Raw genomic sequence first — 26867 nt, 5'->3', positions numbered from 1 at the left:
TTGCTCCGTGGGTCTGGGCTGTGTGTTATAGTATTGTGTGTTGCCTTCTAAATAAATACCTTTTAATGTAGACGAACCTTGTGTAATATTTATATTAATTTGGTGATTACACCACATATGGCGACCAACGAATTTTAGACTTCTACAAAGGTTATTTATGAGGTAATAACACATTAATAGATAGTCAGATTTACTTTTTGGGGAGGAAAAAAAAAAAAGTACTTTGTTTAATTATCCTCTGCATGGGAAATCCAGGGCTGATTATGTTTGGAGTCTAGTTCAGGCCTCCATTTTAATGTACCAGATTAGGCATCAGGCCTCCATTTTAATATACCAGATTAGGCATCAGGCCTCAGTTTTGAATATATGTTTCAAATATCTGAGTTGAGTTTTATTGGGTTTTTGGCTATCAGAGTACAGGCCTAGCCCTGCATTATAATAGGCTTCCATGCGGCTTCTTTTTGTATTTGAATGCTGATTTGATTCTTTATACAAGCTTGGGCATCAGGCCTCAATTTTGAATAAAGTATTAGTCTTTTTGCGTGTTTCAAATATCCGAGTTTGTTGTGTTTAGACTACCATAGTTCAGGCCTAGTAGTTTTTAAGGCCTTCATTATCAGAGTACAGGCCTAGCCCTGCATTTTAACACACTATAGTAGGCTTCCATGCGGTTTATTTTTGTATTCGAATGCTGATTAGTTTTTTGTGTGTTTTCTCAGGCCTTCATTTTATTTTATTTTAATACACTACCAGCATAGGCCTCAATGTTGAACATACTATTGTTTTTTGTGTGTTTCATATATTTAAGGTTGAGTTTTGTTGTGTTTTGGCTATCATAGTACAGACCTAAAAAAAATAAAAAATAAAAATGTTTAATTTTTTTTTCAGGCCTGCATTTTAATACACTATAGGCTTCCATACTTTATACTTTTTTTGTGTGTCTTGAATAATCTAGTTTAGGTATAACTCCTACCCTCCAAGCCTTGCTATTATATTTTAATATGCTAATTTGGGCTAATTTACTGGTTTTGAAGTTAATTAGCAAGTATTACCTTCACCATACTAAGGTAAATATAATTTGCATTGTGTTTACATGATAAAGGTATTGGGGCTAATACAGTGTGGTGGCTATTGTTTAGCCAGGTTAACATTTCCATTTTTACACTGGAGTGTGTTTAATAGAAAATGAACAGTTTGTATTTGAGGTAAATATTATGAAGTAAAGGTGCCTATGTTAGATTGTTATATGGTTGGGAATTATCATTGTGCTGAAGTTACAGTCAGGTATTTTCCAGTTCCCATCTCTTCCTTTAAGTCATTCTGTTTATTTGTAACTCCCTCCTCCTCCCCCCTACTGCACTTAATCAAAGGCAAAAGGGTTGTTTTGTGTTTTGCTTTCTGTGGGCATTTGTTGTATTGAAACTGTGAAGTTTTTTTCTTAAAAGACAAGAGTTTGTTTGAATAGGTTAATGTAATTAAGTTTCTCAAATGGTTTAATCTCTTTGGAGCCAGTTTCAGTTTTTTTAAAAAATCAATCCCATTGTTAAAGACTCAGGGAGAGCTCAGTTTTAAAATGTCATTTCTGGGTACTAAGTATTTTTCTGTAGAAGTACTAGAGTACTTCAAGAATGACATTGACAAACATGGTGGACCATATGAGCTTCCAGAACCAGCAGGCCCCAATTGTGGAAAATATAAAGGTTTTATGGATGTTTTGACACAGATTGTTACTAATAAAAAGTGCAATATTAAGAAAAGGAAAAGCTTGGTGGCACAAGCGGTTGTTGCTGCAATAGGGGGTTTGGCAAGCATGGTACTCGAATTGCAGCAAGCTAATTTAGTAACCACTAATAAAATGGAAGATGCTCTTGATGAAAGAAATTGTTTTAAAATAGCTGCCCTAAGAACAAACAAAATGATTGAGGGGTTGGAAAAGGAGTTAAGAGAAATAGAACAACAGAGAGATGCATATAGTGCTAAGATCACTGAACTCCAAGACCTAGTCATGGAATATAAAATGAAAATTAAAGAAAACACAAATAAATGGGATAAGGAGATTCCTAGAGTATGCCCAGGCCAGTCGTATTTTATTAAAGAACCAGTAGTGGGAACAAAACACAATGGAAATGTGCCAATTGTGAATTGTGTCCCACAAGCCCCTATAATAATAACTGAACATTTTAATGTAAGAGAAATGCCTACTAGCTTCTCTAGACAGACAAGGACTATGCCAATCACAGACAAAGATAATTTCCAGAAATGGTGGGGAAGTATGCCAACTGACGACTTTAACACCTTTACACATTGGTTTATGAGGGGAGCAAATAGAGCGAAAAAAGGAGGTCTTAACTTAGAAGAATGGACAGAACTGTTAGAATATGCTATGGGTCCTTTGGCTAGCAGACTATTTGGATTTAATAACAGTGTGTCTGATCAGGCAGGAAGAATTGCTGCAACAAATTTCTATTTACTCAGCATTGAGAAAGAAATTGCGAATATTACGATGAGGCCAGCAGATGGTCCTAGAGAGGTAGCTCAAAGGATATTGTTCTGGTATACGCTACGCCAACCTCAGCAGCCTCTGGTCTTGGGCTCACCAGAACACATTGCTAAAGTAATGGAAGCCCTTCCCTGGGAGTGTCAAGAATTTGTGAGGCTTTTTGATCCAACATTAGCAGACTTAGAAATGGTACTAACTAGAGCTGACAATTGGTGGATCAAGCATCCTTCCTCAGAACAGGCCTTCTCTGTTTCAGCCATAAGAACATTCAAGGTTGACTCTGGTAGAGATATAAATGGTAAATGGAGAAGCCAGAGGTGGGATGTACCCCAGAACAAGAGGGATAATGAGAACTGGAGACCAAAACAGGACTTTGACAAAAGATGGAGAGATCCACAGAGGGACCATAGGAATAGGGACAGTGCTAATGGAAGTAATGTAATGGGAGAGAATTGGAGAAATAGATGGGAGGGGCCTAAGGTAATCAATAATAATTGGAATAATAAAAATACCTGGGAGAGGCTAAAAAGGACAGATAATCACAATTGGGGAGAAAAACGGAGAAACAACAGGAACAGTTATTGGGAGAATAATTGGAGAAGGAACCATAGATGGGATGAGCATCAGACCAATAGACGGGACTGGGATAATTGGAGGAATAAAGAAGGGAATAGAGACTACTGGGACCTAAAGAGACAGACTGAAAGATTGGAGGCAGATGTGAAAGCACTGAGGGAACAGATGAGAGAGGAGGAAAAGATTGTTCAATTGGGGGGTCCCAGCAATCAATAACTCTCATAATTTTTGTATCTCTCTACATCTGTATGTATGTTTGTTTTTCTTTTGTTTTGATTCTTTCTCTGAGTTTTCCAGTCTCCCATATAGCTATACATTTCTAATGATGAGATCTAGTGTTCCCACAGAGCAAGGCAAAGCTGCATTAGGATGATGATGTGTGTCAACAGAAGATTGTGGTGGATCCTTGTTACAGGATGGATAAGTATAAGCTGTATCACAGTAGGGATGGGAGACAGGCAATGCGGGCAGAAGATACTCCAAATAAGGGAGTCAGTTTAAAAAGATTAGTCTACATTTTAATAATCCTTCTATTCTTCCAAGGTGTCCGGAACAACGGCGGCAGTGGTTTAGGCAAAGCAGGGAGTCAGGAAAAACTGGACATATTTGCAGCCCTTCTGGGAGGAGTCGGAACTGGATTAAGAATATGGAATTCCGCAAATATCACATCCAGTCCTACACACTCTACAAACTCTGCCACTAGTACATTGCACATACATACATATTTAACACACACACACACACACACACATTGACCTAAATTTCTTTTTTTTTTGTTTGTTTTGTTTTTTTGACAAATTTGTATAAAATGTGAATTGACAGCCATAGGAAAGTACAGGAGAACTTATGTCGCTGAGGGAACTATTCCGGAGGGACGGTGGGTTGAATTTCTCCTGTATATCAGGTTTTTGCTCCCACTAGGTTCTCTTGTACTAGAGGGATAACTAGATAACGGAGCAACATAGATGAAGAAAAAGTGGGGGAATGTGGGGTGATGCAACCCCTATTTGACTGTTTTCTTTTACCTTACTCATCTCACTCACACTAATTCCTGTGCTCCCCTTTCCTACTTCAGATCTCATAGTTTAGATAGATAAGAGGGAAATATTATTATTTTTAAATGTGCTCAACATAAGAGAAGAAAAAGTGAGGGAATGTGGTGACATTCTGTCATCAAACTAACATGGTGACCAGGGGTCATGTGATCAAGTTCATGTAGATCTTTTTTACAGGGGGGATAAGCTTTACCCTTTGATATGTTAAGTAGGTAATTCAATACCTTTACAAGTCAGGAGAGAGATAGCCACTCCTCTCTATCTTCATTTCTCTCTGTTCCTTCTTGGCTGTTCTACTGAGCAGATGTGCAGACGCCATGTGCTATCTTGGTGAACCATGTTATACTCTGTTGCTTCTTTTTCTTCCTTGGTGGATGGTGAAGGCCTAACCGTGGGTGAGATCAAACGTGTGGGGAAGGGGATTACTATATAGATAGATAGATTTAAAAGGGTTGTTGCTCCGTGGGTCTGGGCTGTGTGTTATAGTATTGTGTGTTGCCTTCTAAATAAATACCTTTTAATGTAGACGAACCTTGTGTAATATTTATATTAATTTGGTGATTACACCACACCTGGTACACATTCACTTCCTCATTAAATTGTAAATAAGGGAGCAGGGATGTATGGGAAGAGATTTTTTTTGCAAGACTGTATCAGATAGAGAAGTACAATTGAATTTCCCTTTAATCCAAAACATCACTTCTCTGGAAGGGATAGATTATTCTCTCACACCAGTAAAACTGTGCTGCATAATTTGCTTAAGTGAAGAGTATTTCTTCCAAAGTACCATAGATACCAATATTACCAAGCGTAAATCACAGTGTGGGTCAGCAGCATTTGCATAATATGTTCTGATGACTTTGGATACATTTATTTTTATAATATTATAGAAGGCATTAACCTGGACGTAATGGAATTGCTACAAAGAACCTTTAAAGTGGCTCTAACATATAATGCATGAGAAGATGTCTATTTTCCAGAGCCATCTCTACGGAAGACTAAGAAATGACCAAATTTGATGGTAGAAGCTCCAACCTTGTAATGCTGGTCCCTACTTTGTCTTCGGACATAATTTGATCATATTGGAATTTCTCGTTAGATTGTATATGGTCACATTGGTGGTACTACAATTCACATAACCCTTTATTAATATAAGAAACGTTCCACAACAGATTAATTTGTCATGGGAAACGTTCCACAACAGATGCATTGTCCACTGTAGCTCAATGCACCTTCGACTAAATGGTACTCCAATGGTCATGGAAATTTCAATTCAGTGGATGGAAAATTCATAGCCAAACTGCTTTCATTGCTAGCCAGGTATGACAGATTTCAAAACCAATATAGGTTAGATGATCACAGATTGCTGACTGAATATAATGCTTTTCAACCCTCAGCATTTCAACCCACCAGATGATTAACAAAAGGCACTTGAGTTACAATAAGACAGGCTTCCTTAGAAATGATTGCAAAATCAGATGACAGACACATTGTATGGTTATTGGATTTTCTACTCCGCCTCTATTGAACAGGAAACCTACGGTGATGTGTTTCAGGTAATCAAACACAACTTAACTTTGGCTCATTATTATCACATCACTTCAATTTAAGAAGCAACTATTTAGAAACGGCTATCAAATCCAAAATTGTTACCAGAAACAAACTTTCTAAATAAAACTAAATCATAATCTTCTATGCATTCAGTAGGCCTTCAAGCGTCTTGCAAAAAACAACAAAATTACAGAAATAGAAAATAAATTTAAAGAAGTTTTAAAAAATAGATTTTATTTTCACATGAAGATGCTGAATAATGACTTTGACAAAAAAACAAACAAAAAATAAAACAAAATCAACAAATCCAGGTAACACAAACTATGCCAACATAATTAGCAGTTATGCATGATTGTAGCTTAAAGGACAGAAAATGTGTTGACAAATTAGTGAGAGCACACCCTTACCTAAAGCATCTGTTCAGCAATCAGCAGTTGCTGTAGCTTGTACAGAAAGGTGGGGGTGAGCTGATAAAAGTCAGATTAGGAGACAGGTTGTAATCGGCTAGTAAATCAATTTAACAAAATAATGGGGCACAATATTGAGGTAGCACCCTCTCCTCTGTTTTTTAATGCATTCTATAGATAAAGCATTAAGTATAATAAAAATAAAAAATACAAATTTAAAAAAAGGAAAAAAATGTAAATACTTACTAATGAAGTTCCTAAAATGTCAGCACTTCTAGCAGGTAGACCCCACCAAGACTCAAACAAGGGGAACTCTAATCATCAAAACCATTACTACTACTTTGGTGAATAGATTTAATGTTTTTTAGAACAATGAAAAAGACTATTTCTTGGAAATAGCGATTTATACATATGTCTGACTCAAACCATGCCTTGAGTGGCTCTCTCCTCTCAACAGTTACTCCTATTCCTTCCATTACTGATCTTGGTCCAATTCAATGATTCTCAGAGACCTTCAGCCTAAGCAAATTCAATGATTCACCAATAGTGAAGACCTTCAATTTTTGAAGGTCTTAAGGAGGAACTGAATCTGTTGCGGTCTGTGTGACAGACACTAGAGGCGTGTTTACTAACAAATGTAAAGAATTTGTGTTATAGTGCTAGTGAAAAAAGGGTTGCGAAAACTACAGATGCAGTGCTTCTGGTGATTAAAGTGATGCTTTTAAGGACCTTTGATGTCTTCATGGTCAGGTCAACCCGCACAGCATAAGGACGCCCAACACGTCCAGTGCCTATCACAGAGGAGCATTGAAACTGAAAGCACTGAAGCATCAGACTGGCGGAGTGTGGTGATTGCAGAACATTAATTTATTGCCTCTAATTCTTCTATGAGAAACACTGGGATTATCAGGACTGATGAGATCAAAATCGAAAAGAGATTGTCTTGGTGAGTAAAACTGAACAAATAAAATGTAAAATCTAAATCGTGCAAGGAATATATTTTAAAAGTTTGATTGCTTTATCACTGGTGTGTGTGTATATATATATATATATATATATATATATATATATATATATATATATATATATATATACATACATACATACACACACAAATATTTTAGACCTCAGCTACATCTGGCTAAAAAGTGGCACCAAAAAAAAAAAAAAGGATAAAAATCAGCAATAATGATAATACATTTTGAACTCATTTTTTTATGGAAAAGGTTTTAGATCATTTTTGTGCAGTTTGCCATATGATATGTTTATTTTTGAAACTATTAGTAGTTTGAGATGATAGGTGAATAGTTGATTTATTATCTCCAAGCCAGGGACAGAGAACACACATTTTGGAGTTCTCAGATGGGAGTAATAAAAAATAAAATAAAATAAAATAAAAAAAAATATATATATTATATATATATATATATATATATATATATATATATATATATATATATATATATATATATATATATATATATATATATATATATATATATATATATATATAGTGTGTGTGCAACCCATATTTATAAGAAAAATCTGCACACGCTTAAACCTCACTACACATCTTGTAATTCAGCCTTTACAATGGAAAATAAGCAAGAAAAGGATAATTAAAAACATTTAAAAAGAGAATCCAGTTGCTTCGTTAAAGTATTGTTTCGGGGGCGTGGCTTGGAAGCCGAGGAAGATGGCGGCGTAGACCCGGAGCTCCTCTACAGGCTGAGCACTAATCCTCCTCACAGCACTGATTCCGCGGGCAGAAATGGGTAAATCCCACCGGGCATCGAGCACTACCAAGCCGGCGGACACGCCGAAGGGCACAGCAACGACATCGCTACGACACTTCCTCGTGGCTCCCGCGGAAGCGGCCACTCAGGCCTACGCCAATGAAGAGCATGTGGACGCCTCCCGCCCAGCGTCGCCACGAGGCGAGGGCCCAACAACTGCTGCCCAGACCCCTCCGGACCAACACCCAGACTGGGTCCAACTAATTAAAGCCTTGCCTACCAGACAAGACTTGAAGGAGGCCAACTCCGAGCTGAAAGCCTCTATCACAGCTGAATTGCACTCCCTCAGGGAGGACATTCAGGGCCTACACACCAAAGTGGCCCAACTCGAAGCAGACACCGACCATTTAACCTCTGCTCAATCTGCAACCACAGACGCAGTACGCCGCCACACGGCACAAATGAGACAAATGGCCCTGCACATGGAAGATTTGGACAACCGTGGCAGGCGCCAGAACATTCGGGTGCGCGGCATCCCAGAAGACCTTGACCAGGAGACGCCGATAGCTGACACCCTCGTGAACCTGTTCAACATGATCCTGGGCCGCCCTGAGCACTCCGAGATAGAGCTCGTTAGAGCCCACAGAGCCCTGAGACCAAGAGGCCCTCCTGAGGCTCCTCCAAGAGACACCATCTGCTGCCTAGCCGACTTCAAGCTGAAGGAAGAAATCCTGCAGAAAGCACGCAACACTGAAAAGGTGCAGCTAAACGGCGTGGAATTACAACTATACCCGGACCTCTCACCGGCCACCCTGGCCTACCGGCGGGCTATGAAGCCCCTTACAAGACTTCTCCAAAATCACAGACTTAGATACAGGTGGTCTTTCCCGACCGGACTCCAAGTCATTACCCAGCAAGGACCTTTTGCTATCCGAAACCCGGAGGACCTGAGCGACTTAGCAATGGAACTACGCCTCCCACCTATCACCCTGCAATGGCCGGACCCTCTCGCCTTCTATGCACCGCTACAGATGACTTCAGGGCCTCGGCCACAGCAGCCCAGGAGCAGAGGGACTAGACAACAGGCCATCCGACCCTCCGGGATGGCGGTTTAAGTACACACCACTGACTGCTGCAGTATATAATCGCAAGTACCAACTGACGGGACTCACTCCCCTGAACGGGGCTTAGTCCCCCCAGAGACACTGGGGGTTCTCAGACTATCTCACAAAGACACACTGCTCTACGCAAGGGGAGACTGGGGATGCAGGGGGGACCCACCCGGCCCGGACACATGGGGGGAGGCAAGCACTGGGGGGTTACGTAAGGAGTAAAAAGTACAGAACTCGCTCCATTGAGGCAGCCACCCGCCCTTATACAATGGGCACTCATAGCTATCCACAATAACCATCTGACGACCGCTGGAGAGGGTGGGGGGGGGGGGAGAGAGGCGCCCACTAGGCCCGGCGCAGTCATGATAGCGGAGCCCTATTAGGACTGGGGCCCGCCGCTGGAGCCCGGCCTGCCCTGTGATGACCTAAACGAGCAGGGGGGCGGGCTCCACCGGGGGGTCTCACTCACATATAGCTTAAGGGTTGGAGAAAAGTGCCACACTGTTCAGCGGCCTAGACTCCCGCTCCCCCATCACACACACGTGGTGAGACACGAATATGGAGAATACTGACATAGGGGGGGAATAGGAACCCCTTTGGGGAGGGCTGGGAAAATGGCGAATGGGCAGGGACACGGGTGGCGGGAGGGGGAGGAGGGGGCACGTTAGTTAGGTACGTAACTATGATAAGAATTGAATTACGCAGCAGGCGGATGTACAACACTACACAGTTTATTGTTTGATGTTTAATGTTGAGAGAGTTATATGGCAAGTGTTTATGTAACTGTTATGTTATTTGCTTTTTCTCCACGTGCGCAAGACAGGCACCCCAGACGGCGACTAGTGCCAAGACCCGGAGCCTACTACTTACGACTTCAACCGAGGAGGACGCTAACACAAACCCGACTGTAGCTGACACAGCCGACAGAGAAACTACGCGGACCCTACAAACCGACCTACACAATCAGGTACCCACTTGTCTACCACAGACAGACGCACAGACGCGGGGAGGACTGGTTCCACCCGAAGTCGCTCGACTTCCTTCTGCTGCCCTATAGGGCCCAGCGACCAAGGCAAGGTGAACGGGATCAGCGGGCCACAGGTGGCCGCTGACCAATCCGTTCCCCGTCGCTGCCACCTCACCGTCTCTTCACAGAGGCGAAGACACACCTACATACACTCCACACATCACCTCCCCCTCCCCCCCCCTCCTTCCCTGTATACCCCATCCGACCCGTAACTAGCAGACGCGGACGACCACAGACCCCTGGACTGGACTGGGACCCACGGACGAAATGACACAGCCACCCTCACACCCCGACACAAAGGCACTTGTGCCGGACTGCCTCACGGTCCTCTCCATCAATGCCAGAGGTCTTAATAAACCGGAGAAGCGCTCAGGAGCGCTCCGTGACTTCCACACCCACAGAGCCTCAATAGTGCTAATTCAGGAAACGCACTTTCGGGAAGGGTCTAGGCCCAAACTGACGAACCAACACTATCCCACTGGATACTTTAGTGACTACCACGCGGGGAGGTCCAGAGGGACGGCCATTCTAATTGGGAAACACATACCACTAGTAGTAACGGGACAGTTAACAGACAGAGAGGGCAGATTCATCTTCCTTAAGGGCACAATAGCCGGCCAGGCCTACACGTTCGCAAATATATATGCACCGAATACACGACAATACCGGTTCCTGGCACGCACACTTAGGATACTCAAGCCCTTCTCGGAAGGGATCCTCATAGTAGGGGGCGACCTCAATGTCGCGCTCAACCCGAGGTGGGACTCCTCGACCGGGAAATCGGGGGTCCCGTCGCAACACTTGAATGCGATCAAAACCCTCCTGACCCGATCTCAATTGATAGACTGCTGGAGGGCCTACCACCCTGACGAGAGGGATTACACATATTTCTCACAGGTCCACAACACCTACACCAGATTAGACTACATTTTCACCTCTCACTATAATCTACCGACCACGAGCGCGGCGGAACACGGGGTGCCGACGTGGTCGGATCACGCACCGGTGACCCTGACACTCACCTCACCCATGTTCAGGCCCCGCCACAACAAATGGCGACTTAATGACTACCTACTGACCAGACCCGACTTTACGTCCGAAATCTCAGGCACACTTAAGGAATATTTTGAGACGAACACTACAGACCACACCTCACCTACCATCAGATGGGAGGCACACAAAAGTGTGATACGAGGCCACTTCATCCGTCAGGGGTCCACACTCAAAAAACAGACCAATAGTCGCATGGCAGACCTAGTAGCAGAAATACACAAGGTGGAAACACTCAATAAAACCGCACAACTACCGACACACCAGGCGACATTACTGCAACTTAGACGCGACCTGACGGGCCTCCTACACAGACAACACCACAGGGATGCACTTAGACACAAGGCCTTCTTCCTGCTCCACGGCAACAAAAGTGGAAAGCTACTGGCCAGAATGCTAGCCAAAAGGCGACAGGGGACATATATAGATAGGATGAGAGACTCTAAGGGCACCTTACACCAACTGCCTTCTAAGATCCTTGACATAACTCGGGATTACTACGCGAACCTCTATGCCCTTCCCAGACCCCACCAACACAAACACGGGGAAGAACTACATACGAAAATACAGGACTACTTGTCAGAACACTCCCTCCCGTCCTTGACACCGGAAATCGCGGACAGGCTAGACGAACCGATCTCTATAGAAGAGCTGGCCCGCATCATTAAAATGATGAAACAAGGCAAAAGTCCCGGCCCAGACGGGCTGCCTCTCAAATACTACACTATACTCACCCCTTCTAGAGGCCTTAAACGCACTCAGGGAGGGCCACCACCTACCGAAACAGTCGCTAACAGCACACATCGCGCTCATCCCCAAGGAAGGCAAGGATAGGGAACATTGCGGGAACTACAGGCCCATCTCACTGATTAACTGCGATGTCAAACTGCTGGCTAAAATATTAGCCACTAGACTCCAGACACACATCCCCACCCTCATACATCCTGACCAGGTAGGCTTTGTCAGGGGACGCGAAGCAAGGGATAACACGATCAGGGCGCTAACACTCATGCATAGACGACATGGCGGGACCGAGGGCCTTCTGCTGCTGTCGACAGACGCAGAGAAGGCCTTCGACAGAGTCGACTGGCAATATATGTTCCACACACTGACACACATCGGACTGGGGCCGCATTTCCGGGGGTGGGTCGAGGCGCTGTACGACGGGCCCACCGCACACGTCATAGTGAACGGAGCCCTGACGAGCGCCTTCCCCATCACCAACGGTACGCGGCAGGGATGCCCCCTATCCCCCCTGCTCTTCGTGCTGACGCTCGAACCCTTCCTGACGCACATAAGACACAATGAAGCAATCAGGGGAATAGGATCTGGGGACACGCAACACAAAATCGCGGCGTATGCCGATGACCTCCTTTTTTTCGTCTCCAACCCGGAGGTCTCACTCCCGAATATCCTGAAGGCCTTTGAGACCTTTAGGGAGATTGCTAACCTTAAGATCAACTACACGAAATCTTACATCCTGAACATGAACCTATCGGAACATAGAGCCTCCCCTCTAAGACAGAGCCATACCTTCCAATGGGCACAACACCGCATACAATACTTGGGCACCTGGTTAACAAGGAAGGATACTGACCTATTCAAACACAACTTCACACCCCTACTGGACAGATTCCGGAAAGACCTTTCTGAATGGGCATACCCGCACATTTCATGGCTGGGTAGGGTTCAAGTTATAAAGATGAACCTTCTCCCGCGCCTGCTATATCTAATGCAAGCCATACCGGTCACCATCCCCAGTTCATTCTTCCGAACCCTGAGACAAGACATCGGGAAATACATATGGGACCGCAAACGGCCAAGGGTCAAACTAACTACACTGACATTGCCAAAAGACAGGGGGGGCTTAGCCATACCGGACTTCGCCCTGTACTATGAAGCATGTCATCTCCAACGAGTCATGGAGTGGACAAAAGAGAGTGTTCACAAGCGATGGAAGGAGGCAGAGGAGGCGGACACGGGGACACCACTGTCCACGGTCCCGTGGACAGGGAGAGGGGGTTATGGAGGACTGGGCACGCCATACACGACCGCAACACTGAGGGTGTGGGAGAGAGTAGCGAAGAGAAGTGGACTGGCCCCATTCCCATCTCCCCTGCTCCCACTCACACACAACAACAGCTTCCCCCCGGGGCTTGACCCCAACGCGTTCAGGGACCTACTCAGACATAAAATCCCAAGACTACACCACCTCCTGGCGGGGACGGAATGCAATTCACTCCCGACCTTACTGGGAGAGACCGCCCCCACCCTCTTACACCACCTTAAACACAGACAGCTTCGGAGTTTTGTGCACACCCTCCCAGAGGGCATGGCAAGGAAACGTGACCCCACCACATTCGAGAGGCTCTGTATGGAGCCAGACCCGCAACCTCACGGAATCTCACACATATACGCCATGTTACAAAGGGAAACACCTGGGGAGACCCCTAAATTCATGGGGAAATGGGAACGAGCATTAGGGAAGACTTTCACGGAGGAAGACTGGGAACAGATGTGCTACTTGACACACCACTGCTCAGTCTTCAGCAGAACCCAAGAGACAGCGTTTAAGCTGCTAACGAACTGGTACCGTACCCCAACGGTACTACATGCCATGGACCCTGAACATACAGACCTCTGTTGGAGGTGCAATAGGGAGACCGGCACTACACTCCACCTATGGTGGGATTGCGAACTGGTGCAGCCATTCTGGCGGGGCATACACAACATCCTGAAAACCTTCACCGACATACCACCCCCCTTCCTCCCAGAACACATGCTCCTTCACCACACACAGACCCCGAGAACACGCTACAAACACTCACTGACCATCAGGATTCTAAATACTGCCAAGCAGGTAATACCCCAATTCTGGAAACGGCAAATGACACCTCCGCTAACATCCTGGTTCTCTCAAATGGAGGAGCTTAGGGCGACAGAGGAACTCATTATGACCACATCAAACACAACGACCAGGTATATGGAAATATGGACCCAATGGATACTGACCACCACAAGGGCAGACTTTGCGACCAGACTTCAACACGACCCATAATGACACATCGAGGAGACGAACAGACCGGACAACTACAGGACAGACCCAGACAGAAGAGACCTGGAAGCAGACGCACCCTTCCCCTACCCTCCCTGACAAGCCATCCCCGATTCCCCCCTACCCCCAGGCACACACACACTGATCACTAGCATGGCTCACAGCTGGAGCGCCAACAGAGCGGACATGAACAGCTCATACGACGATACTCACTTCCCTAAGGGGTGACCACAGTAACTGCACCTCCACAAACAGACCCTAGACAACGGGGGTTGGACGTCCTGCAGGGCCACACTGTGACCGATTGAACACTCTGACACGACACCAGAGCGCCTCACAGGAGGGATACCTGACCGACACCCCGCAGCCATACGACCGGACACGGTACACGAGAACACAACCGGCGCATGGGGACGGGCGCAGCAGGGGAGGCCGGTATATATAGGATGCAATACAAACCTAGAGTGCCCTGACCAGAGCCGCCGCCGCCCGGGCTGCGCTCGTTCCCCTGGACTGAGGTTGAACTGTGCAGGTGGAGAAATTATACGCATATTGTGCAGGGACACATATATCTACCCCGTTTCCATGTCCAGAAGATGCTTCTAGAAATGCTAGGCTGTGACCTGCGCGTCACCATTACCTGTTTGCCCATACATTTTTCCTGTAAAGCCACGACGTGACCTGCGTGTCACCTCTATCTACTTGCTCGAATATTGCTTACACAAGTGCCAGACGGCGACCTGCGTGTCACCACCAACGACATGTCTATACCGTACTATGAACACTGGTACACTTTGCTATTGAAAATACTAAATAAAAACATATTTACAAAAAAAAAAAAAAAAACATTTAAAAAAGAAAAAGGGGTAAGGTCAAAAAAGTAACCATATTCAACATGTTCCCATACACAGTTAAATGCAAATGCTGCTTCTCCCAGCTGTATTGCTGATATCTTGCTGTTTGCATAGCTCATACGCCACCTACTGCAAAACTGAGCTGACAGCTCATGCAATGCTGGCAGCATTCTCATTCCATCATCGTGGCAGAGCTGAATACGGCTCTTTTTTATTTTTCTTTGAAACCAAACAAGAGCAAGGCCAGATAGCTATCGTAACACGCTGTTACTCAGAATGGAACGCAGAATCAACAGAAGGGAGAAAGAATCTGATGACAAATGCCACGATTTGGAAGACGGAGAGCAAAGCACAAACTGCAAGAATGCTCTTGTTACCCTCAATGTGGGTGGATATCTGTACATCACACAAAAACAGACGTTATCCAGGTACCCAGACTCTTACCTGGAAGGTATAGTGAACAAGAAAATCTTCTGCCCCATTGATGCAGATGGGCATTACTTCATTGACAGAGATGGTCTCTTGTTTAGGCATGTTTTAAACTTTCTACGAAATGGAGAACTCTTGCTACCCGAGGGTTTCCAAGAAAACAACCTCTTGGCACAAGAAGCGGATTTCTTCAAGCTTAAGGCACTAAATGAAGCCGTCAAAGCACGGTGGGAAAAGGAGCAGCAGGCAGCCAGAGAGACCACTTTCTTAGAGATAACAGATAATCATGACCGTTCACAGGGTCTTCGAATCTTCTGCAATGCTCCAGACTTCATAGCAAAAATAAAGGCTCGCATTGTGCTGGTTTCTAAAAGCAGGCTGGATGGGTTTCCGGAGGAGTTCTGCATTTCCTCAAACGTTATTCAATTTAAATATTTCATCAAATCGGAAAATGGGACGAGGCTTGTGCTTAAGGAGGACAACACCTTTGTCTGCACCCTGGAAACTCTTAAGTTTGAAGCCATTATGATGGCATTAAAGTGTGGATTTAGACTGCTGACAAGCCTTGATTGTACGAAAGGGTCTATCGTTCAGAGCGATGCACTTCATTTTATCAAGTAATTACTTCTATTACTAAACAAAAGGAGTAGAGCATGCAGCCTAATCTCATTAATCTGTGGCAACTCGGCATAACACAATGTACCCAACTAGCAAACAAGCAAGGAGGTCTACCGCTAATGAATACATGTGAGTCGACTTTATGCACAATTCACCTAATAATGACATTCAGAGTCTGACTTAGTCATGCTGTTTCCAATCTTCGTTTTTTTCTTTAGAAGACTACATGAACAAAACATGGCTACTGTAAATAAAGGACTTGTGCTGCTATTACATTCAATATTTGTCCTTCAGTGCTGTCACTCGATCATACAATCACAATTAAATGTTTTATGCACTTGTGGGAGTAACAGCCGTACACATTTATTATTCAGTTTCACTGAACAGTTCTAAGCAGCGCTACATGAATAGCCAACATTTCAACATGCTTTTTAAACAAAATGCAAAATTTAAATTTTTGTTAAAAAAAATCATAGGAACATTTATCCTCTCTCCAAGACTATGTTTAGTTATCTATTTAGCAATCTATTTAAGTCTAATGATTTAAAATGAATTATTAGAATTATGGAAAATAGGTTTGGACCTTAAATCTTATGGTCACTGCAGACACACACACATTATACACAAATAATTGTATCATTTCTAAACGATCGTTAATTTAGGCAACTAGCTTTATTATGTCCGTGAAATTCTAAAGTCTTGATGGCAAATGCTTCTTTGAGGTGTGTTTACATGCAACATGTAAAAGGGTAAGTAAGGTAATACGTATGATGATTAGCATATACGTGGAACATTGAAAAGAGCACTTTATGGAAAAATTTGTTAAGGCAAAAAAAACAAAAAACTGGTAGACCACATTGACTTTTACAGATTCAGAAGTATGGAAATCTGTGCAATATTGTGTTGGGTGAATTTGCAAATATACAAAATAATATTTATATGCAAGTTCTTAAAACATTGTAACAATTTCAGTATGTGACAATGCATGTAGATGGAGTACTTTAAAAATGTCTTTTAATGGCATTTGTATGTATGTATGTATACACACTGATATTTTCACAAATCCTAAAGTAACTGCAATCAAAACATACAGCAGAGGCGTGTGTGGGACAGAAAATGTTTATATATAAACAGATGTACACACATACAGGCAAATGGAAAAGTCCCCAAAACCATGTTGCCGTGAGTTTAGAAAAAAGTTAAGCACACGGAAAATGCAAGTTGCACAACATTAGTATGAAGTGAGCCCAGAATATTTCATATTTAGCAAAAACTGGTAGAAACAGGCTTGTAAAAACAAGAAATCAGGATCTTGCTAGCATTTTATTGACATGTGCATGGCAGTAAAATACATCAATTATGCAGGTTTAATAGATTAGCAAAATTGCTCGAACAACTGGGAATGTCATCAGCTAGCGAAGTGTGCTTGGACTACAATGAAGCTATGCAATCATCCTGCAGGAAAAATAATGCATAAGTGGCAGGCTGAGCATAACAAGAGTTATTCCACAACAACAGTTGTGTTTACTGCCACTGATCTTCGATTATACAATTTATTGGTATTCGGGTTGAAGTAAATATTAAACATGAACTAAATGAAGCACATTAAGCAAAGCTGACTACTACATAAGATACTGTCACTTTGCTACATTTACTGTAGCTTGTTTACTGTAGGTTGAGTTTGCCAAGTGACATCTTGCGTTAAGTTATACAGCCCGTGTCTGAGAAAGTAAACTCAAAGCTTCTTTTCTGTGGGACAAACTAAAGCTTTTCTCTTAATGATATGCTAAAATTACTTCCAATCAAACCTATACTCACAAACACACCCATTTATTTTTAAGGGAAAATAAATCAAATCAATAAATATAGCTTTAATAATTATTAACAGAGGAAGGCAACATAATATGTTTAGACACTACAACAAGAATTCTATTTGACCACTGTTTAAAACACTGCTGATATTGGATAAAAGAGAACACATGCTACATTAGAACTCCAAAAAAACAATATGAATAAGGCCAATGAAAGCTCATCAATTATTCACATTTGCTCATCAATCCAAACTTTAGGACTAATTAGTAACCAAAAGCCAAACATTTTTTAATTAGCACTGGAGAGATCTAGGGGATTAGTAGACATACCCCATGATGCTCAGTAAGTCAACATTCTAATCATGACAACAATAAGCACCAGACAATGTATATTAAAATAGTGCTGGCATTTTGTGAAAGTAAAATTATAGGTATCAAAATGTCTAAACAGAATGTATCCCTAGCATTTTCATTTGGCATTTTTGTGAAAACACTTCATAAGTGTTAATTTTCCGTGGACCAGCCATCGGGTCTAATCCTTTCCCTGTTTTCCAGCCATCAAGAAGGAAGAAAGATCAAACTGTAGCTTATTACAACCTATTTAAAAGGGACCTTTTTCATATTAAAAATACTAGCGATTAACTATATACCGGTACATACACCTCATTTTTTCCTATGGCCAGGTAGCAAGCTTTTTTTGTAGCATAACAGAGCACGTCCTGTGGCCAAAACCCATTTTTGTTCCCAACATTAATACGTAGTCATATCTTATTGTGGTTTCAAAGGACACATCACTTTCATTTGTAGAGTAGCAAATTTAATAAATAATTAGCATTATATGGCTTGAAATGGAAAGAAAATGAGCCTTTGTGAAATAGATGTTCGCTTAAGGAAGGGAAAGGGTAAAAAGATATGAAACTTAATAAAAGAAAATTTGACAAAAATGCAAATCAAAAAATGCATTGAAAAACTATTTTTACCTGGCATGCATAATGAGATATTACAGGGTTAAATTAATCAGCTTACAACAAAACTGGTTTCATAATGAAGTTTAACCTTTAATAGGCATTGCTTGTAAACACAATCCAGGCAAGGATAAATAGCTGGGAAACGTATTAAACACACACATTATGTACCAATCAGTGATTCCCAACCCAGTTCTCAGGACAAGTCTGGGTTTTGTCAGCATTCCCATTATAATTGCAATGCCTAAATCTTGCACTTTTTGTGTGCTATGAGAACTGTGTTAGGAACCGATGACAGATGTTATTCATCGTCTGAAATATGTTTAGCCGGGCTCCTGTCTGAAGGGAGTGCTAGAAGCAGGATATAAATTCAGAAATGTTTCTCTGTAGGCTTTTTACAGTGTGACAGAATAGCATGACATTTTATTTTCTGAAGAGCAGGGGAGCTTGGAAGGGGACATCCTGATGTGTCATTCAGAAAACTCCAAGGAAATGCTATACCGAGATATGGTCAACCGCTCACCTCCTCAACATCCTATCCCTTTTACAAACGCTGTATGAGCAATATTACATAAGATATTTCAGCATGCACAAATGTTTACAAAGTTGTGACTGTTCAAAATGCCTTCTATGTATAGGATACACACCAAGTTCTTATTTGTAGGAGAAGCAATGTAGCCATTTTTTTTTAAAGTGAATAAATCATTTTAAATCAAACATCTTTAGTTTTGCTTTCCTGTAATTCCATAGACAAGCTCAGGGAGAATGCCAAGTAAATGAAGTGAGCTTTTAGCAGAATGTTCAACATACTACATCCTTTCAATGTAGCCACATTTCACAGTAACGTACATCGAGGAGAAAAAACAGAAAGCACATTAAAGGAACACTATAGTCACCTAAATTACTTTAGCTAAATAAAGCAGTTTTAGTGTATAGATCATTCCCCTGCAGTTTCACTGCTCAATTCACTGCCATTTAGGAGTTAAATCACTTTGTTTTTGTTTATGCAGCCCTAGCCACACCTCCCCTGGCTATGATTGACAGAGCCTGCATGAAAAAAAAAAAACTGGTTTCACTTTCAAACAGATGTAATTTACCCTAAATAATTGTATCTCAATCTCTAAATTGAACTTTAATCACATACAGGAGGCTCTTGCAGGGTCTAGCAAGCTATTAACATAGCAGGGGATAAGAAAATCTTAATTAAACAGAACTTGCAATAAAGAGAGCCAAAATAGGGCTCTCTTTACGGGAAGTGTTTATGGAAGGCTGTGCAAGTCACATGCAGGGAGGTGTGACTAGGGTTCTTAAACAAAGGGATTTAACTCCTAAATGGCAGAGGATTGAGCAGTGAGGCTGCAGGGGCATGTTCTATACACCAACACTGCTTCATTAAGCTAAAGTTGTTCAGGTGACTATAGTGTCCCTTTAAAGGATCACTACAGGGTCAGGAACACAAACATATATTCCTGACCCTATAGTGAAACCCCACCATATAGGTGGCTTCCTCCCTACTCCTCCTCAGAACGAGTTAAAACTCACCTTATTTTCAGCTCCCACGGGTCTGCTGGTGCTGGCCCCGCCCCCTTCATGACATCATGAAAATTGCAGATTTTAAGCCAATCCAATGCTTTCCCCATGGTGAAAATCAGCAAGGGGGCAGGGCCAAATGCTGTTTTGGCCAATCAGCACCTCCTCATAGAGATGCATTGAATCAATGCATTGTATGAGGAAAATTCAGCGTCTCCTACTGTGCAGCCGTGAGCCAGGAAGCCCCTCCAGTGGCCATCTAAGGAGTGGCCACTTGGAGGTGTCCCTAGGGGCAATGTAAACACGGCTTTTTCTCTGAAAAGGCAGTGCTTACATGAAAATGCCTGAAGGGAGCTATTATACTCACCAGAACAACTACATTAAGCTAGTTGTTCTGGTGACTATAGTGCCCCTTTAAGCTTGCTCTGAGATCATTACAACTCCACCTGAAGAGAAATGGTACTTGTTTTCAAGTTAACAACAAATTGATATTTTTCTATTTTAAATCAGAAGCCTTGATACAAAAAATAGATTTCAATGACATTCTGTATTGTAGTGCAAATAGCTGTGCACTGATGCACAGAGCTTGAAAACATGCAAGTTCATTTTTTGTTCATATACTACAGGGCTAAGGACGAGTTATATCCCAGAATGCACCTGAAATCCTCCTCTTCTATATAGCTTTTAAGCTTTTAATTGTGATTCTGTTGCTTGTTTTATAGCTCATGCATAAATCATGTGCAAGAAAGACTTATTAATTTTTTTTATTCCTAAAAAGAATCAAGAGAATGCAATTGAGGAAACTCCACGTATAGATCATATGCATTTGTCAGAAAAATGTATTGGGTATTTTAAAATATTAAAGGATCTCTGCCAACCTCATAACATCTTCAGCTCAGTGAAGTCATTAAGGGGGCAGGGGTGGATGTATGTCATCTTACATGACGCTCTCAGCCTGTCCGACAAACCTTTCTCATACTGAAGTGGCTGGCAGGATGGAAGTGGTTTATGTTGACTGTGGGGTTAAACTCTTGTGAAGTGTTTTTTTTTTATTATTTATTTGTTTATTTTGAGTGCAGAAGAGTAACAAGCATTCTTGCTATGCCCCAACAGCATAGACAAGGCGAGTAATAACAGAAAGCATAACAATGTAGGCATACATGAATAAGTGCACACATTTTTTTGTTTGGGAATCCGGAGTGGTGCAAGCTAAATACATGAATATAGTATAATGATCAAGCTAGGCACTGAACTGGACTCGTGATAAATTAGATGTGCATTGTTAGCTAAGGCTATCCAGACCTTCAGTGGAGTACAGCCATCAGGCTTGCTTAGAAGTGCCACACGAGACATACAGGCTGACTCATCTATATTATACCGCTTCATCCCATTAAAGAGACCCTATGCTTTACTATATGAGACACAAAAAATAATGTTATAACACAGACACAGATGTGGGTGACCTACATGGGCCAGATAAACTCGGCATGAGGGAGATGGTGTCTCTAGCTAATAGGGTGACTCAGTAGGAGTTGTGGAGGTGGCATGGCTGCTTTCAGCCACTTTCGGTGCTTTGGAAATGCCCCAACAGTAAGAGGGCCTCTACAACAGATATATGGGGGGGGGGGGGGGGGGGAGGTGAAAGGCAGGCACTCCTAGGGAGAATTGCAAACAGCGGGTAAGTATTGGCAGAGTCAGTGCCAATTTTTAATAGAAGGAGCTGCTTGTCTCCATTCTCAGAATCAGGTGACCCCTTCAACCTATGCCTGTGTCAGTCAGGCTGAGTCCCGGCAGGTAAGTAAGAAAGGTTTTGCCATCTGTGGTATTACGTCGTGCTGCAAACCTCTGACCCTAGGAAGTGAAGGGAACAAGGTCCCGGTGTCCGCAGGCCCCTCTCTCTGGTATGAGGAGAAAACCTTGAGGTCCTGGGCGGCAGTGCTTCATCCCGGTGCATGGACTGCGGGCAGGTATACTGACGCTCATGGTTCCCCACCTGGGAGAGGGGCACCGAACAAGAGCTCCTCTGACATGTGGTTGTGCCTTAGGAGTGGGCACTGGGGATTGCTGGCAAGAGGGGGGAATTACGGGCTCTGATGGTCAGCCAGTAGGTCCAGGCAGCTCCAGACAAAGAGATCGGACACTTCCCTCGCTGGGACTATACCAGGCCGCAATAAGCTGGGGGCCTCAGCTGCTGAACAACCAGACTGGCGAAGCCTGGAGCAGGCACCAGAGTTGCCCAGGAAGTGCCAAGTGTATGTGCCAGTGTCTGGGAACTGAATTGAAGGGTAGTTGCACCCCTTAAATCGCAATAAGAGCTCAAGTTAGCGGCGACTGTCCAGCTTGGTGTCCAAGCCCAACCCCTCAAACTGTTGTAAAGTGGTTTAACCCCTTAATCTAACACTGCCACGAGACATTCCTGCCTGCATAACAACTTCAAGAAGATGTTCTAGTGAGTGTTCCTCTAATAAAACGTAAATAAAAATATTAGAGTTTAAAAAGTACACTAAAGTCGCCAGAGTAACTAGTGAACGTCACTCAAATGGCCACTAAATGTGCTTCAGTATCTCCCCGCTCTGCATGGAGGCACTAAACGTTCCTCATAGAAAAGCATTGATTCAATGCATCTATATGAAGAGATGCTTATTGGTGCTGCGTTTTGTCTTCCTTGCACAATGGCCTACCAATGCTTTCCTATGGGAAAACATCGGATTGGCTGAGATTGTCAATTCTAATTATGTCTGCCAAGGAGGAGGGGTGTGGGAGGCAAAGCCAGCCATGGCAAAACCGGTGCAGCATTGCAAATAAGTAAACTCACCATTTACCTTCCCAACTGGAAGGCCAGCCACCTAAAAGATACTATTATAACAATAGTGTCAGAAATACATATTTGTATACGTAGCAAACTATTCCAGATTTATGACCGTGTTAAAATAAATCAATGAACAAACTGCCACTGACTCGTGTTATGCTAGAGCACACCCCCTTTCTCACCCAGCTTTCTGAATGGGAAGCTAGTAATAGGCTGTGTGCGTCAGTGGCATCAAATCTATTCTTCACTGAAGCCTTAGACTCTGCAAAACGTATAAGTAACTTCTTCAGATCTATGAAGTTAAACTGTTCATAAACAGATTAACCACTTAAGGTAACATGACGTCCAGTACCTTTAGGCACCATAACAACTTAATCCCAATGATCCAATATGATCTGTGTACCTTGAACATGGTAACAACCAGACATTTTAAGAGTAACTACAAGTCATTTAAGGTCTTTATTACCAGCAATGCTAAATAAGAGAGGCTGACCAAGCTACAACCGGCAGTAGGGTATCACAGAGTGTCATCATGTTTATCACTGTGCCCTGCACTCTTGTAATCTGTTGGAAGACATTTGTATTATACAACAAACAAATCAGCAATAAGGTAATTGCAAAATATATGCTATATAAAACATTTATTGTGCATCAAGGACCTCAAAACTATTATAGCATAGCGGTTATGTTCTTTCAGAACCCTGAAGCTCCCAGGGGTGTAAGGGGGAAAAAAATATCCACACCTCAGAAAAATGTAAACTATACAGGTTCCACACCAAAGAAAGAAAAAGAAAAAGGTTATTTCACATATAACCTCAACTACATATACCCTTGAATATGCTCTATATATATTTCTCAACATTGACTTTTTTCACGTAAAGCACTTTGTTTGATCAAGTGTTTTATGTGTCTGGAGTTGGTCACATTTGTGACAGCCTCTAAAAGTGCAGATTTAACACTTATTATGACAACTTTTCGAGTCCAATTATTATTATTAGTTTTTTTTGTTTTTTTTTAAAGGAAATAAATATTCCCTCCCCCCCCCCCCATGTAATTTCATCAGACTAGCAGACCATTCCTCCTTAAATCTCTAGTTTTCGTTCTTATGCCCTGCAGTATTCACTGTTCCGTGACTTATTTAATGCCTTTAATGCCCATCTAAGTGCCATTTGGATGGGGGAAGATGAGAATGAGGGCATTGGAGGTGGCAGTGCTAGCTAGATTCTCTACTCAGACATATAAAAAGTGTGATTGGTTTAAACTGTAGCATAGACCGGAAATGGAAAATAGTGTGCAATAGGTTAACTCCTTGATTAAGGGCAACAACGCAGTGCACATTAAAAATATATAAAATATTTCTGCAATTATGGTCTTTATCATGCATATATACATTTTAATATTAATGGGTCACTAGAAGAGTCTTCTAGACCCACTGTACAGCGCTACAGAATTTGCAGGCGCTATATAAATAATAAAATAATAATAATAATGATAATAATAGACAACCACTAGAGACGCTTCCTGGATTCTCAAGGAGTTTAATGCTGTGAAACAATATTGTATGACCCCACGCTTTACATGAGAATGGAAGAAAAAAATCCAGGCACACCTAAGGTTTCTTCTAAAAGGCAGTGTCTTTTTTTTTTTTTTTTTTTGAAGCAAGCAAGTGGAGACAACCTGATAAAGTTGTGACTTGATAAAAGCTTAGAGAGCAGCCAAAACTTTGTCTCCACTTACTCGTTTCAAATAAAAAAATTAAAAAAAAGGACTGCCTTTTAGAAGAAACCTCAAAAGTGCCTGGATATTTCCTTTCCTCCATTTGATGTCTTTAGGGATTGACCATGCTTTTATGGAGCACCCTGTAGGAAGTATTACCCCTTTTTAGTGTATGCATTATACTAATGTTTTTTTTGTTTTTTGTAAACAGCTTTGCATGAGAATGTTCAGCATCTTAAAAAGGAGGGTGACACACAACCTAAAATGACCTAGAGTAAGGACAGGGGCATACTATAGCGTTATGAATACAGTTTTGCATTCTAATATATGCCCAAGTCTTGCATATACTAGAACAGAGGTAGGCAACGTTTCGCATTCCAGATGTTGTGAACTACATTATGAATGTAAAAGCAGTATGGGAGAACCAGTCCACAACATCTGGAGTGCTGATAGTGGCCCAACCCTGTATGAAGTATCAAATATGTGACCAAAATACATCACAAGACTACACATCAAATGTGAACAAACAATGTTGCAGAAACCGACTCCTTTTGCATCATTACATTCATTAAAAAAAAATATTTCTAAAACATTTTAAATTTAACAGTAATATTCACTGTATAAAAACTTGATGAGACATTAGTAACTATGCACCAGAAACTCTGCATTACAAATGGTGAAAATTCATTCATGGTAAAAAATATGCTCCTTACTGCACTGTATATTATCAATTATCAATATATTAGCAAAGAAAAACAGACTACCAGGAGCTAGTCCATTATACGCATCCGAGAAAAAAAAAATATTCAATACCAAGAGGCGGCAAACTGCCAAATATTTGATATAGGCTCCATTATTCTTAAAATAATTGCTCTGAGAGAGGAAAATATCCCAATGTGAGTCATATGAGTTGTGGCCAACTTGTTATTGAAGCAATCCTTTATTCCTGTGGATTGACTGGCAGGTGTAATGCCTCATCTCAAGCCACACCAGTGTTGACATTTGTAAATTGGATGCAACCTACCAGAAACAACAATAGGAGAAAATCTCTAAGGAGCTAATGGGGAGGTTCCGTGGATCAGTTCAGTCCAGTTTTAACTTCTGACGTGCATGACAAATATGGCTCTAAAAAGATATATGCGTTGTGTCCCTGCCATACTAATATGTATTTCTATTGAAAAGTTAAAAGTGATAAATTATCCACAAGCCTGTACAAATCAATATTTATGGATGATTTACAACACTCTTCATCAAGATACTATAAAGCTCGAGACAAAAGGGGCAAAATTTAATTAAAACATTAAGTGTCAGAGTATGTAAAATATGAAACACAAGTCACTCGGGCCTGGACTTTAAACATTACAAACCCATTTAGATTTTGCACAGATATAATTGGGGTGATCCATACTTTTTATATAAAGTGTTTAAAAGCAAACACAATGTATGTAATGTATGAAATATAGCTAGATTATCTGCTACAATGTATACAAGAGTGCAAAAAAATTTACAAAAAGATGAACTGCTTAAAAGTAAAACCAAAGAGGCTACATACATATTTGAAAGGAATTATTTTTTTTTTTAATTGGTTAACAGTGATTGCATACTTGACTGTTATAAAAGGGAAATTTTACTTTGCAGCATTATTGTATTTTAAATTATTTCTATATTTAAACTAATATGTATTTGTGAGATGTGAAAAATAAAATTAAATGTATAAATCCAGGCCTCTTTATCTTGCAACTGGGTGCCTCTGTCTTAGCTCCCTGATTGCTACAAACATTCAGAGAAGGGGGAGAAATTAAACAATGTTTACTCTTGATTTTCCTGGTCATAACTGGATTATGATGTAATTTACTAAATCTTTAATATAAATGTATGATCCCAGCCAATTCAATGCTTCCCATAGGAGAGCACTGGGAGTCTAATGCCTCACTGTGCCAAGCAGCATCTGCTCGTAGAGGTGCACTGAATCAATGGATTGGACATGATCATGGGTGACATCAGCAGATATGCGGACATCGATAAAGGAGCTGGAGGCTGTAGGGAAGAGTCTTGGAGCTGGAAAT

The 26867-nt window shown here is 42.0% G+C and overlaps 2 protein-coding genes across 3 annotated transcripts in view; one reads left to right on the top strand and one right to left on the bottom strand.

Moving 5' to 3' along the window:
* Window positions 1-26867, bottom strand: part of GTF2F2 (general transcription factor IIF subunit 2) — a 239614-nt gene that overhangs the window by 160214 nt on the left and 52533 nt on the right. The gene's annotated exons all lie outside the window — the stretch shown is intronic.
* KCTD4 (potassium channel tetramerization domain containing 4) lies at window positions 15021-16418 on the top strand. Its single transcript, XM_063425991.1, has one exon. The coding sequence runs from the start codon at window positions 15200-15202 to the stop codon at window positions 15971-15973; it is 774 nt and encodes a 257-aa protein (XP_063282061.1). The 5' UTR covers window positions 15021-15199; the 3' UTR covers window positions 15974-16418.

The sequence above is a fragment of the Pelobates fuscus genome, chromosome 1 (genome assembly GCF_036172605.1).
Source record: "Pelobates fuscus isolate aPelFus1 chromosome 1, aPelFus1.pri, whole genome shotgun sequence".
Taxonomy (NCBI): Eukaryota; Metazoa; Chordata; class Amphibia; order Anura; family Pelobatidae; genus Pelobates; species Pelobates fuscus.
The sequence above is the reverse complement of the archived record's forward strand: the minus strand, read 5'-3'. Positions and strand labels throughout refer to the sequence as shown.